The 13,891-nt window shown below is 50.9% G+C and overlaps 1 protein-coding gene across 2 annotated transcripts in view; it reads right to left on the bottom strand.

Moving 5' to 3' along the window:
* Positions 1–13,035, bottom strand: part of TBX15 (T-box transcription factor 15) — a 102,532-nt gene extending 89,497 nt beyond the window's left edge. The window contains exon 1 of one of the 2 annotated variants that reach the window (XM_053890687.1): positions 12,276–13,035. In XM_053890687.1, the coding sequence (XP_053746662.1) occupies positions 12,276–12,480 (205 nt within the window). In that variant the 5' untranslated portion in view covers positions 12,481–13,035. Of the gene's footprint in view, positions 1–8,145; positions 8,491–12,275 lie in introns of those variants that run through there. The other variant, XM_053890681.1, reaches the window with a different exon arrangement.
* Positions 13,036–13,891: the final 856 nt, after the last annotated feature.

Here is a 13,891-nt window from a genome sequence, read left to right as displayed (position 1 = left end):
AAGTCAGGTTGGGGTAGCAGCACATGCCATATTCCAAAGACCATGGTTCAGAAACTCCGCCCCGTATCACTGTGACACAGAGGCTTCCTCCAGCCTGTATGGAGAAGGCAGCTTTAGACAGAGACCCAGAAACTGTAAATGAGCTCTTTCTCATTTATGATTTAATAATTTCTGTTTGGGGGGGGTGGAGAGCACAGGCAGCAAGCATAAATTTCCCTCTCCCCAGAGCACTGAAGAGTCATCTACAGGAGAAGTCAATGTTGTCTGGTGGCTAAGAGCACTGCAAGTTCTTTAATCTCATTGGGCCTCAATTTCTGCATCTATAAAATGGGGAAACACGTACCGCCCTCTGAGGACCATTGGGTGAATGCAATGAGAAAATGCGAATAAAACCATAAGCACAGTGCCTGGTACAAAGTGTGCCCTTGATCCATAAAAGTGCTTCTTGGTTAGCACTGGGGGCACTCTGAGATAAGAGGATGTTTGTAAGATTGGGGAAGTACAGAAACAGCTGTCTTGGAGATGAAATGTGGTGCACAGATCCGTTTGGAAGACTGAGACCTGAATTCCAGCCGGACAGAGCAACTCCCTCCTCCTATGTATGGCCAGGCAGTGCCCGAAGGGGACTGGGCTCCTTGAAGGAGGCCTTGGGAGGGATCTTCCCTCTGTTCCTCTTCCCCTGGGAATGCACTTTCCCCCTCTGCTACCAGGAATCAATATAAACAAAGTCTGGGGTGTAACTAGTTTAAAAAAAAAAAAAGTAAACGATCAAACCCAGGCTTCTGTTTTCTGGAAGGAAGAAAACTGCGAAACCGTGCTGCCAGATGTAAGTTCTAACACAACGGCTGGGGCTTCTGCTGTTTTTCTAAAAAAAGACTCCTCAGTCTCCTCTTCCTGACAGTCAGCTTAGTTATTACAGATTTTCCTTAAGTTTAGTCCCTTTACTCTTTTGGTTTGTAACTCAACCAAGCAACACCTACAAATCCTTTACTGCAGTCTCAACTAATTGATATAACTAGCTCATTTAACCCAAAAAAACCTCGAGGAACACAGGCTTTACAAACAAAAGCCTTATGAAAATGAATCTTCCTTATTTCCCATCTGATAAAACCTGGCCATTTGGGGATTTCTGGGCTCCAGGTAGAAATATCAGAAACTAACCAGAGAAACATGCTTGTGTTTTTTCACTTCCCCACATCCAGAAAGGCCCCTCTGTCCTCTGCCAGAGCCCAATTCCTAGGGAGCTGGTAAAGCTGAGGTTCCCTGGCCACCCCCCCCTTCCACCTACCCTCTCTTCCTACCACATGCCAGACAGCTGGTCCTCACCCTTGAGGCCCTTTCTCCCTCCCTCAAATATTCACTCGGATGCTGGCTTTCTGCCCCAGTGGAACCCTAAACAGCAACAGCCCTCAAAGTTCTATTTGACTTCATTAGCCAGCCATTCGTACTCAGATTCTCCACTGTTTCTAACCATAGGCTATGCACCAAGTGCTGATCCCCTCCAAGTCCCAAACATCCCATTTAAAGCCAAAGACTGGGGGAGAGAGGTGGTGCCTGCTAGATTCACAATTTGCAACAATTTATTATCCAAGCTGGTCACTGAGGTAATTACTATCAATTCACTTGATAGGAATATAGACACTGCTAAACGCTTTGTTCCTCTATGTGCACTAATTTAATCCTCACAACCACCTTTTGATGAATATGTTTATCATTACAACTTCATAGGTGCAGAAACTGGGGTTGGGAGAGATTAAGAAACTTGTCCAAGGTCATACAACTAGAAAGTGTTGGAATCAGGGATCAGAAACGAGAGCTCAAAATCTGTATGGAATAACACACACACACACACACACACACACACACACACACATTCCATATATATAGTTGTATTTATCTGGAATATATGACTGTTACATACTGTGATTTGGAATACATATATCATATAATAACATACAGCCATACTGTATGAATTATTATATGTATTATATATAGGTATACATTATATTTTATTACTTTATATATAATATATAACAAATAACATAGGAAGCCAGACGGTAAAGCCAGACGGTACATAGTGTTCAACAAATAATGCTATTCATTATCATTATATATATATTAAGTGTTGCTCTGTGCCAGCCACTTGTGCTAGGCTCTAGACATACAAAAGCAATGAAAACAAGGTTCCTGCCCTTCAGCAGTATATTACAGAGTAGCAGTGAGACAGGATGACCAGTAAATCCATAAGCTCCTTGATGACTCCAATCTACCTAAGGGCTGGGGCTGCAGAGAATGGAGACAGCAAATAAAAGTGGGGAGCTGTTGGGGCGCCTGGGTGGCTCCGTCGGTTGGGTGTCCAACTTTGGCTCAGGTCATGATCTCATAGTTCGTGGGTTCGAGCCCCACGTCCGGCTCTGTGCTGGCAGCTCAGAGCCTGGAGGCTGTTTCAGATTCTGTGTCTCCCTCTCTCTGCCTCTCCCCTGCTCACACTCTGTGTCTCAAAAATAAATAAACATTAAAAAAAAATTTTTTAAGTGGGGAGCTATCACTAGCCCAGCCATATAAGTCTAGGGGGAGAGACAGTCCCACAGAGAGAAATACAAGAAACCCTCCTAGGTGTGTGCTGGGCCCAGTTTTTTGTCTGACCCTGCCCTCAAGTTCAGCAGCTATGAATAGAGGTCTCCAACGCTAAGCTGTCTTCTGATCCATCTTGTTGACAAGCGTTTTGCCCGTTACTAAGTCATCCTTTTAGCATTCTCACATCTCTGCCAGATCAAGACCTCGGCTTAGCAGGCTAGACATGGAAAATAGTTACTAGTGCTTTCCATCAGGCTCAGAGAGTAATGAGGGGCAACTGATTTCCTTGGGGGGAGTGGAGGTCCCACTAACTCAATTTACTAGTGAAGTTGCTCTTCTCAGTCTGCATTTTTCGAATCCAGAGTTTTTCCAGCTATTTCTGGGAATGGCACAAAAAAAATGTCCAAAGCACAAATAACTTATATTTCCTTTAAATACACTAATGCCATAGAACTCTCCCAGCAGGAGGGTCCTGGGCAGTCACACAAGCAACAATAGGTTACATCAAACAGAAAGGACTAGATCCAGAACTTCTGAACATGTGATATTAATCTAAAAACTTTTCAAGAGCCTTATGGAAGCTCTCAATTCTAGCTGTAAAAATCCTTTTCTGGTTGGGACAGGGGTCCTTGTGTTGCTATTACTATTACTTTCTACAATTGCAGTAATACTCCCCTTGTTCCAACAAAGGGATGAGTCCAGTGATAGCCAACGTACATTAGGAGAAAATGTTAGTATTTTTTTTAAAAAAGTTAACAGGATCACAGAATCTTCTAGCTAAAGGGGCCTTAGGGGTCTTTGAGCCTCATTTCACAAACCAGGAACTGAGTCCTCATCAGTGGCTATCAAACAACTTTGAAACCCTTTTTGCCACATCTGTATGTCTGCCTTTAGAACAAATATTCCTGGTTCCAAAAAAATAATGATAAAGCTAGCACTAGACTCTAGGTCTAATGTAAGCTAGTCGAGCCCTCTTCCTACCATAATGCATGGATATAATCTAGATTATGAGAGCCTGTGTTGAAAGCTTTGTAGTATAGTGAAGACTCATGGATAGCCACATAAGCAATTAAGGTTTCTGAAAAGTTCTGCAAGTCAGTATTTTTCTGCAAACTTGCTCATATGATTAATTTTCTCATAAATCCTTTTAATTCTAAATAGTGCATAGGTATATAAACCCTCCCTCAGCTTTCCTGCAAATAAATAAACAAACAAATAAATAAATAAATGTGTGTGTGTGTGTGTGTGTGTGTGTGTGTGTGTGTGTGTGTAAGGCTTCTAAATGGAGGAAGCTTTGTCAAATCCAGAGAAAGTATTGCTATGCTCACAATCACTTATTGGCACAAATGCTTGCCCCTCCCTATGGCAAAAACCAATTCTGTACTTTTCAGGAGTAAGAACACAATCCCCGAACCACCCAAGTCCCCTAGCCCCTAGGTTACAATTCTGGGCCTTGGGGCCTGGTGTGATTGACACTTTGGCGCCTCAAGGGAAGACTTCCCTCTCAGCTCACACCGAGCTGTAGCAGGGAAGCTATTCCTGCGAACATAGTCCCCCAGTGACTAATAGGCATTTCTCAATCCACTTTGGAGAGATGGGCGGGGGGTTGTCGTTATTGTTGTTTTTTGTTGTTTCTTGTTTTGTTTTGTTTTGTTTTTTTAGAAAAATAATTACCTCACTGTTTTTAATCTCCAAGAATAGCGTAAAGGACAATTGTTTGCTGTCATTTTGTCTCGGCTGGGCAATGCCCGCTCTCCAGAGAGCAGGGGCATCTCTACCCTCATGACCCTCTGAGGCACCCGGGGACCCTGCGCTCCTCGAACCGACAGAATGCCTTTCCTTTTTAACAGACTAGCTATGATATTTACTGACCCTATTATTACCCATTTGGAAATGGTTAGGGATTAAAAGTTCTTCGGGCCGAAGGATTCTTGGTTTCTAATTGCTGATGTTTGAAGTCAGTTTGATTCCTTGGAAATTTGCTGAGCCTGATGAAAGCCAAGGCTCAAACTCCCCTCGGGGCGCGAGGTGGAAGATTCTTGGGTTCCGTTTGGGGTTTTTGTTTAGGGTTTTCTCCCCCTTGATTTTTTGCGAGGAGAAGGGGGCCTTCCCGATTGCCCCAGAGTCCCGCATTTCTCCAGGATGTAGCGGGAGCTAAGAAGGGTAGGGACACCCCTCGGGACTGCCAGCGGCGGCGCGCACCCGCCCGCGGGGACGGAGCCCCGAGCACCGGGGCCCGAGCCGGGGCGCGCGCACCGAGGCCCGGCCCGGACGCTCTTGACCCGGCCGCCGCTCCCGCCCCAGGGCGCCGCCGCGGCCCCGCTCTCTGAGTCGGGAAGGCCCCCCGAGCCGCCCCATCTTCCCCGGGATGGTTTCGCGGGAAGAGCTGGCCATCCCCAGTCAGTCCTCGCTGAAACTTCATCTGAATTTTTTTTTTTTTTTCGAGAGAGAGGGAAAATATGGGCGTTTCAGCATACGTATAGGAAGTGGGGGGAGGGGAACAGGATGTGGGGGGAGGGGTGCGGGGGGACTACGGGGGTTTACCGGGGCTTCGACCATGTCTTCGGGGCTGTGGGACAGCCGAGAAGGCAGCGGGTGGGTGTTGGAAGCAAGAATTTCGTGTCACCCTGTTGAGAACCACGCGCTGCAACACCAAGGCACCGGCTCGGTAATGACCCCTAACGATACCTTTCAAGGGAACTCTGCTCTCATCTGCAGTATTCCGGTTTTTAAAAGAAGGCTATATTAGGATATTACGGGTGCAGTTCAGACTTGGGGGCTGTGTGGCAATTTGGAACCGGCTCATTTAGCCTCGGCAACTATTCTGAAGAAAATACAAGGGGACAGACACATAGGGAGAAGATTTTTGCACGTATCTCCTATGTTCTTAAGTGATTTCCCCCAAATCAAGTTTCTCTCGTTATTTCTATTAACCAGATTTCCCTTGGTGATTCCGTTAGCTCTCTGCATGGAAGAACATGAAATTATTCAATAGAAGTCAGCATTCTGCCCGTCTGAAATGAAGGTAGCATTCTTCACAAAATTAAATGCCAAAGTTAGTTAGAAAAAAACTTCCACTCTTCCCGATCTTTTAAAAATTGCATCTGTACAGCCTCATTTTCTGCTGCTTTCTCTTAGACTTTGGTCAAAATGTTCACTTAATCTGGCAGTTAAGTGAAAATGCCAGTGCCCAGGAGCTTCCAGTCTGGGATTCTCTTGAACTGGCAAGTGAGTGATACGTACAGATGACAAAATTTCTGGCCTCCCCAAATTTTAGGTATTCCCAATTTTTTAACTGGCTCCACAAAAAAACAAGAGCAGTTTATTTTCTCTAATGTTTTTCTAATATTTCCTGAGATGTTATCTATGTGCCATTCCGAGCTGTCAAGTTCACACATAAACTTGTGTATAATCACATACAGTTGTTTATATACTCTTTAATACATTTTATACACTTCTGTATGAAGGGCATAGCTAAACATTGGCTGGTAAAAAGAGTATAGAATAGAGTATCAATTGCAAGGTCTATTTTCATTTCTGGTATCAAAAGCTCATCATCAGTTTGTAGTCAGCAAAATGTCCTGCCTCAAAGTGAAGCCATTAATGGCACTGCATAAATGTTGATTTGTCGTCACCAGTTGCTTAATTCCCCACCTCTTCCCATTTCACCTCCTGTCCTCCCTACTGAGTCTCATTTTCCATCCTGACACTTAGAGCAAGGGCCTCACTTAAATTAAGTAATGATTATCCTTGCCCAAAGACGTGTAAACAGACCCTAATTTATAAATTTGCTAATTGCCGTTCCCAGCGCAGACCCCTGAGTATCTCAGTCATACACGTATAAAATTCAAAGCTCACTAGAAACCAGAAAAGGCAAGGCAAAAATAAACCACATGGATGAGAGAAAGAAGGGGGGAAGATTTCACATTCCACCAGTTCCCTAGTTTTTTTTTTTTCCCCCTGTGGAAAAATATCCCATAAGGTCAAAACTAGAAAACCACTTAAATATTCTCTCCTGCTGAACTACTTTGTCTTTGTCTTTGGGGAGTAAAAAAGCAATAACCAGCTACCCACCCCCAGAACAATCATTAGATGGATTTCTGCATTTCCAGAAAGGAAAGTGGAATGCCAATCTGCTCTCTGCTCTTTATCCCTGTGGAATCTGCTCAGTTCAGTCTTGTTTTTGTTTTTAACTCTACAGTCACCTAGAGAAGGAACTTACAGATTTAAGAAGCAATGATTTTACTCCTGGGTGTGGGAAATAAACTTCTAACAGAGTCCATAATCGGGATCTCAAAAAAGTTCTCTCGTCTTATTAATATTACATTTTTTTGGCAATAGAGAGAACAATTGTGACAGACCTGGAATATTTCACTCTTTAATACTAGCGTTGCCCTTGGAGAGGCTTGGATGAACAAAACATCTCAGGTCTTCTGAACCAAAACATATTTGTCTCTCTCTCCTTGTGGTCCAACATGAAGGATTAACGATGAGGGACTTGTTCCCATTAAACTCATGTCTGCACACACAAAGGAAATTATACAAATAAATGGGGGAACACAAACCGATCACTTTAGTTTGGGCCCCTGGGTTAGGCATTTCACACCATTCTTCAATCGCTCCTCACGTGCCGGGCGTATTAATTAGATTTTAAACTAATTTTTCTTTAATATTTAAAAGATGGTCGTGAGACCATTTGAAGTGATAGTGGGGGGCCAGAAAAACCGTAGCGGCTATGTGTCAATATAATTGCAATACGAATTCCATTATTAGAAATTTAATTCCCCCTTCCCCCTGCATGAACGTCACCCCGCGAACTTTCCTTTCCGGGAGTTTAACCTATAAAATCAGGAAACCTAAAAGTGTCCAGCTCTGAACCCAAAGAAAAATGTTCGATAAGAAACAGCGTTGGGTGGGGCGTGGAAGGAAGACACGAATTCAGAAGCGCTGAGCCCCTAGGCTGTGAGCTGATCTGTCACGTCCAGAAAAGCCTGCTCCCGGCGTTACGCTTGCGGCGTACCAGTCTCCGAGCGGCAGAGGTGGGCGGCGGGGCCGGGCGAGGGGTCCCGCACCGCCCGTCCGCGAGAGACCGTTCCCCCGCACTTGCCTGTTACCCTCATCACAAGGACCGGTGAAGCGCTCGGGGGACACCGGTCGACCTGGCGGGGGGTGCAAAGCACAGCACACTCCGTCTGCCCCCCTTCCATCACATTCCAAACGCTGGGCATTAGGGTGTTTCCCCCATTCCTCGTCCTCCCCACTGCCCTCCAGCAGTTTGTTCCATCCACGGAATGCTGGGGGTTAGAACTGTTTCCTTCTTCCTGGGGGTGGGGGGCTTCTGTTGTGCCACCGCACCAGGGCTGGTGTTTTACACAGAACGCTCCAGAACCCTGCCCACCTCCCGCGAGCCCGTGCAGCGCGCTCTCCCAGCCCCGCGACCCAGCCAGCGTCCGACCACCTCGACCAAAGGGCGTCGGCGGCCCTCCTCGAACACACCCGTCCTCACCAGCCTGGGACGAATTCAGATCTCGCCTACCCCCTCACTCCCGTTCACGCAAGGTCACTCACCAAAGGCGCGGCCACCGCGGAAGGCCGTTTTGACTTGGCAGGAGAGAGCGTTGCGCATGTCCAGCAGGCACCACGCTTGGCTCATCCTCCGGGCCCAGGCCTGGCATCTTTGAGGCCTGCACCGGCGATGGGGCGAACGCACCGCTGAGGAACCAGTGTTCCTCGCCCCGGACTCTACCTCAGGCATACGCTTTGGCGTCCGGCCCGGCGCACCCCACACCCTTGCCCTGCGGTCCAAGCCCCGGCGTGCGCCCTGTCTGGTTCTTGCCCAGCACAAGCATACTCTCCCCACTGGCTTCAAACGCATCGCGTTTTCTCCATTACTTAAACGTCAGTGAAGAGTCACTTCCTCCGTTTTGACCCTGTGTTTCCCTATTGGGGATTGGGGGTGGGTGGAGGGGTGATGTCAGGATTAAAATCCTGGGAGTTTTACTCTGAGCAAACAAGCCATAAACTGGCAGCTTAATTCGCGTGAACAGCTGATCTCGGTAATTCGGAAGAAGAAAGGGCCCTGGGGCACCGCCCGGGCTGTTCCCGTCTCATTCCTCTAGGGATTGCGTAGATGGGTGCAGGGACCCCGCGAGCCTGATGCATGTGCACGTGCGCGCGGAGTGCGGCTCTGCACGCACGTTCTTGAGTGTGCCTGCTCTGTGTGCCCACCCGCGTACGCCGCCACCTTCTTAGGCCTCTGGAGCGCCACGGCTGCAAGGCATAGGGCCGCAGGCCCTGAAGGGGGAAATCCTTTCGCAGAAGGTTTGAATTATTTCGCTCCGCGGGAGACCGGACCTCGGCAGCACTCGGCTGTGGATTTGGGCGGGAAAAGGCCCATACTCGAGCTGGGGAAGCCGGGTGGAGCCGGGGCTGGGGTCCGAGCGCAGATGGCGCCGCCGCGTGCCTGAAATATACTTCTAAGGCCGCAGCCGGAGCAGCTGTTCCGGGCGATCCTGGCTCAAAAGTTTTCCCTGTTGCTGCTCGGTGAGAGGCGGAGGCAAGCAGGCCGGAGAGTCAGGCTCCTGGGAGACCCTCCCGAGCCTGCGGCGGCTGCGTCCTGGCGGCTTCTCCAAAGACGCGGAGTTCTGGCAATAATGAGGGCATCTCACAGGCCCTTCTCCAAGGCCCTTAGGGCCTCAGGGTCTTTCAGGACCAGCAGACTCGGTGGAAACGTTTGAAATACATACTGTGTGTCCTCTGATGTGTGAGCGCCCACGGCGCGCAGGCCGGGCTGGTCCCCCGCTGCTGCAGGTTGGCGCCCCAGGCTGCGGGGCGCTCGGCGCCAACTAAAGCCAGCTCTGTCCGGACGCGAAAAGAAAAACGGGCTGTGAAAAAGCAAAAGGCCACGTCTTTGAATAAAAGTTAAACATTAAAATCTGACCCTTGGGTTGTCTGAGGATCCTCGGATTTAAAGGCACGGACAGAGAAGGCTGGAAACGGAGGTCCCAGTCAGGGGGGCGGGGGGAGGGGAAGGGGGAAAATGATAAATAGAGTTGCTCTAGGCGGGTGTCCTGTGTATGTTTGCCTGTTTGTTTAATCCTTCCCAAGCTCCGTGGCAATTTTGGTTTTGTTGTTGTCGTTTTTATCCCGGTTCCTGACTTATCACCGGCCTAGCGCAGTTGAGCCACGCAGCGGGTCCAGCCTGCTCTCTGTCCTAACCCGGGAAGAGAGTTTAAACAATTGGAGGCTAAGACCGGCATAGACACGGCCCTGGGCACAAACGGAGTCGCCTGTGCCCCCTCCCACCTCCACCACCATACACACACCTTTAAGGTGGCCCAGTCTGTTTGTGTTCGTTAGGGAGCTCTATTAGAGGAAAAAGAAAGAAAGGCCTACAGGGGACCCCAAGCCCTGGCCTTGCCTTCCACCACCATCCGGGCCCAGAGCCTGCAGCTCCGCCTCCTCCACTCCGGGGGCTGCCTAGGCTCCACGCTACCGCGCAGTTTTTCTGAAAGATCTTTTTTCTCTTCGTACGTCCGGTTCGTCAGAAAGCTTTGGCCACTAAAGGGGCTCCGACTTGGAGATCCCCTCGGCGCACCTCGCAGCGAGGCCCGGTTGGTAGCCGGCCGGGCATAAGGCCCGGGAGTGCTCTCCGCTTTCAGCTTCTTCCTTCCTCCCAGACCGTAGCCCCACAAACATATTTCGTTTTCTCTAATACAAAAGCACATTTTTTTTCTTTTAAAAAAGAATGATACAGGAAAGGAAAACGGTCAGCTGAGCTCTGTGTGGCACAAAGTTCTAGATTAGGTCCTCACCCTCTGGCCCCCATACTGTGGGAGCGAGGGAACCGCATTCTGGACAACAGGCCCTCGCGTTTATGTCTCCGGGCTGGTCTCACCTTGCTCCAACCTTTTCTCTCCTCACTATGGCTGAAAAGAACGGCGATAAGAGAAAACTGCGAGTTGAGCCTCTGATTATGACCCCACGTGTTGGTCCTTTTGAACGTGCGACCCAAGATCAGCTCCGCAGACCTGACCCCCTCCTTAAAGAAAAGTCCCCCGGACAAGGCGTCTGCCACACGCAGTTAAGTAACTTCTGCCTTCCCACCGTTGGGAAAGTAAAATAAACTAACCTCCCGAATCGTGAATTGTCATGAGGCCTGAAAGAACTTCCACTAAACTGTGCGAAGGCCCGAGTGAGATTTTGACAACATATAAATGCGGTGAGGAAGTAGGGTCTGGCCAGAGATGGGAAGCACACATTAGCCACGCGTTCTTTTCTGGATTGCCCACACAGGGGTCCGCGTGGGCAAGCACCCGCATCCAAATACAGGGAAAGACTTGAGCGGACGAAATAAATCTCCCTTTTAATTTTCTTTTCATCGACTAATAAAAATAATTCCCCAGCACTAAACTCAAATACCGTAACGGGCCACAAGAACACGGAGAATTCATAAAACCCTGTCTCTGCAAGTCACACGCTAATCGCGTTATTATTAGCCTCAGGAGCATGGAAATTGAACTGTCACTGCCGAAAGAGAAAATGTAAGCGACAGCTGTCCCTCCTTGGGTCGGCCAGCTTTCCAGCCCCCAAGCCCCTGGGCCCCAAGCTCCGTCCCAGAGCTCTTCGACCCGTGGCCACCCCCATCCCTTTGCGGGCCGCCGCCCCCACCCTGGCTTTCCGCTTTCCGGCGCGCTGACCCAGGTTTACTCCCCAGCCCTAGCTGGTCAGCAGGAGCACCTCCAGAATGGCTACATAAGTCCTGGCTGGAAAGTTTCTGAAACCGCTAAACCCAAGCTGCGAGCGGGTGTGTGTGTGTGTGTGTGTGTGTGTGTGTGTGTGTGTGTGTGCGCGCGCGCGCGCGCAAGATTCTTCCGACAACAGCTGTTCCCCGGGGCTGTTTTGCACAGTTGAAATCTTGGCACTTAATACAGAACTTTAAGTTGTCTCCCCCCTCAACCACCCGCCCAGGTTTCTGCTAAAATACAGACACCGACATCCGCTCTGAGTTTTACGTGTTGTGTACATATAACGTGCACAGAAATTAATCGCACCGCTCCCCCCGCAATACACAGAGGTGTGGGCCCTGAAGAGTGGCCCAGGGCGCAGGGTGAGAGGTCTAACATACATTCTCTTTCCATAAACGCCAACGAAGTAGAAATATAATTATGCTCCGTTGTCGCCGGGGTAGGGGAAACACAACTTGAGTCCCAGGAAAGTTGGTGGGGGCAGGGCGAGGACCGAGGTCGAAAGCTAAATGGGACAAACCGGGCATTTCCCGAGACTGGGTATGGAGCCCGACAGCTCCGCGCCAGTCCTCTGGGGCTCTCAAAAGACAGTCCCAGCCCCTCTCCGCTCCCGCCGTCGCCTTCGATCTGCGCCCCTCCTTAACCCCAAGGGCCTGCGGCCGCTCAGCCGCGCACACCAGAACACTGCGCTCCGCTCCCAGAAGAGAAAGGGATGCGAGTGAGGCCTCCTTGCTTGAGGTTGGCGACGAAAATGCAAGGCTCAGTTCCCCCAAATTGCTTGCGGCGAATTTGGAGAAGGCTCAAGGCGTTTGCGCGAAGAAAAGGAAACCCGCGTTGGAGCAAGGCAGGGCGTCAGCGAGCAGGGCCTCCCTCCACACCGCTCCGCCCGCCCGCCGGCCGCCCGGCGTCCGCTCTCCGCCCGCCTCCCTCGGTCCGGTCCTGCGCACTCACCCGGGTGAGGCTCCAGGCCGTGCGCGGCCGCGTCCTCCGCGTCTCCGAGTGGGCCCGCGGGGCTCAGCGCCTCCATGGACAGGTCCAACCCCTTCTCCTCCCAGTCTCGCAGTTTCCGCTTTTTATTTGAGCCGATCAAGGCTTCAACGGAGAAGGCATGTGCTCGCGAGCTCAGGGCGACTGCAGATCTTCTCCTTTCACTCATCTTAGCCGCCCGCACCCCGGCCTCCGCTCGCCCCCGCTACTGAGGGAGCAGCCCGCGCCCTCACGCTCCGAGCGCCCGCCGGGCCGGGCCCGGGAGAGGCGGCGGCGCGGCGGCCGAGACTGAGGCGGCGGCCCTGCGGGTCCCCGGCACCCTCCCCCTGCGTCCTCCCCCGCCCTCCGCCGCCGCGGGTCGGACCGGCGCCCCTAGCTGCCCCAGCCGCTAGGAACGAGCGCCCGGAGCGCCGCCCGCTCGCAGCATGAGCGCCCGAGTCCTGCTTCCCACCCTACCCGGGCAGGCGCTCACAGGCTGTGCAGACTGGACTTCATCTTTTTTTTATTCTCTCTCTCTCTCTCTCTCTCTCTCTCTCTCTCTCTCTCTCTCTCTCCTCCCTCTCCCTCTCTCTCCTCCCTCTCCCTCTTCCTCTCTTGGTCTTCCCGTCCTCCCTCTGATCCAAACTTCTGGGAAACTTTTTTTCTAAATTCCTCCCTTCACGAGGAGCTGGGGGCAGGCGGTGCGCTCCTGTCCGAGGGGCGAGGGAGAGGGAGGGGGAGGAAGAGAAAGACTGAGGGGAAAAAAAGCCAGCCCCCGACCAATGGCGAGGAGGGAACAGGAGAAACCCTGAGAGTGCGGGCCAATGAGAGGAGGGGAGAGACTGAGGCTCGGGCCAAGGCTCCGCGCCGGTAGTCCCGGGGATGCTCCAGGGCCCACTTTAACCCCTGGCTTCCCGGTCCCCCACGGGTTCTTCGTGGGGGAGGGAGGAGAGCTGGAAGTCGAGGTCTGATCTGTGCCGGTCCAAACTCCTGCAAGTCCCAAATCCGTATCTTTTCCTTCCAAATCTGATAGGTCTCATAGATGCTGCAAGCTCAGAGTCATTTAAATTACCAATCTGGATTTCGGGGGCTCTCAACCTGTCTAAAAACACCAGAAAACGCTTCTGATAATCTCGCTCCTGCTCCCAGATGCTATTAGCTTTCCTGGTTCTGCCCGGATTTCACCACACAGGTTATTTTCCTGTCGTACGATTTCCAATCAACTCTGGCTAAGGCAAAACGAAAGAAACAAACAAAGACGCCCCCGTTACTATCCAGGGTCTTGTAATTGGAAATCTAGAGATCGCTTCTTCCTTCCAGTGCTACCTGGCGGAGAAGAAGACGTATGCTCGCTCAAAGCAAAAGGCCAGCCGTGGGGCGCCCGGCTTACCGCGCGCTGCGAAGCCTTACCCCGACTGGGCCCGCCCGCAGCAAATGCTCGCCTTCGCTTCGGCGTGGATGCTGATCTGAGCTTCGCCGGCTCGGGGCGCTTGTTCTGGAGAACCCACGGAGAGGGGCTGGGCGAGGGCAGCCAGTAACTTTGACAGCGGAGGAGCTTTTTCAGAATACCCTTCAAATCTGATCATCTCGGGAACCAGGCT

The sequence above is a fragment of the Panthera pardus genome, unplaced genomic scaffold (assembly GCF_024362965.1).
Source record: "Panthera pardus isolate Hobbes unplaced genomic scaffold, ASM2436296v1 HiC_scaffold_11, whole genome shotgun sequence".
In the NCBI taxonomy this organism is placed as follows: Eukaryota; Metazoa; Chordata; class Mammalia; order Carnivora; family Felidae; genus Panthera; species Panthera pardus.
Note: the sequence above shows the minus strand (reverse complement) of the source record. Positions and strands in the feature narration are given on the sequence as shown.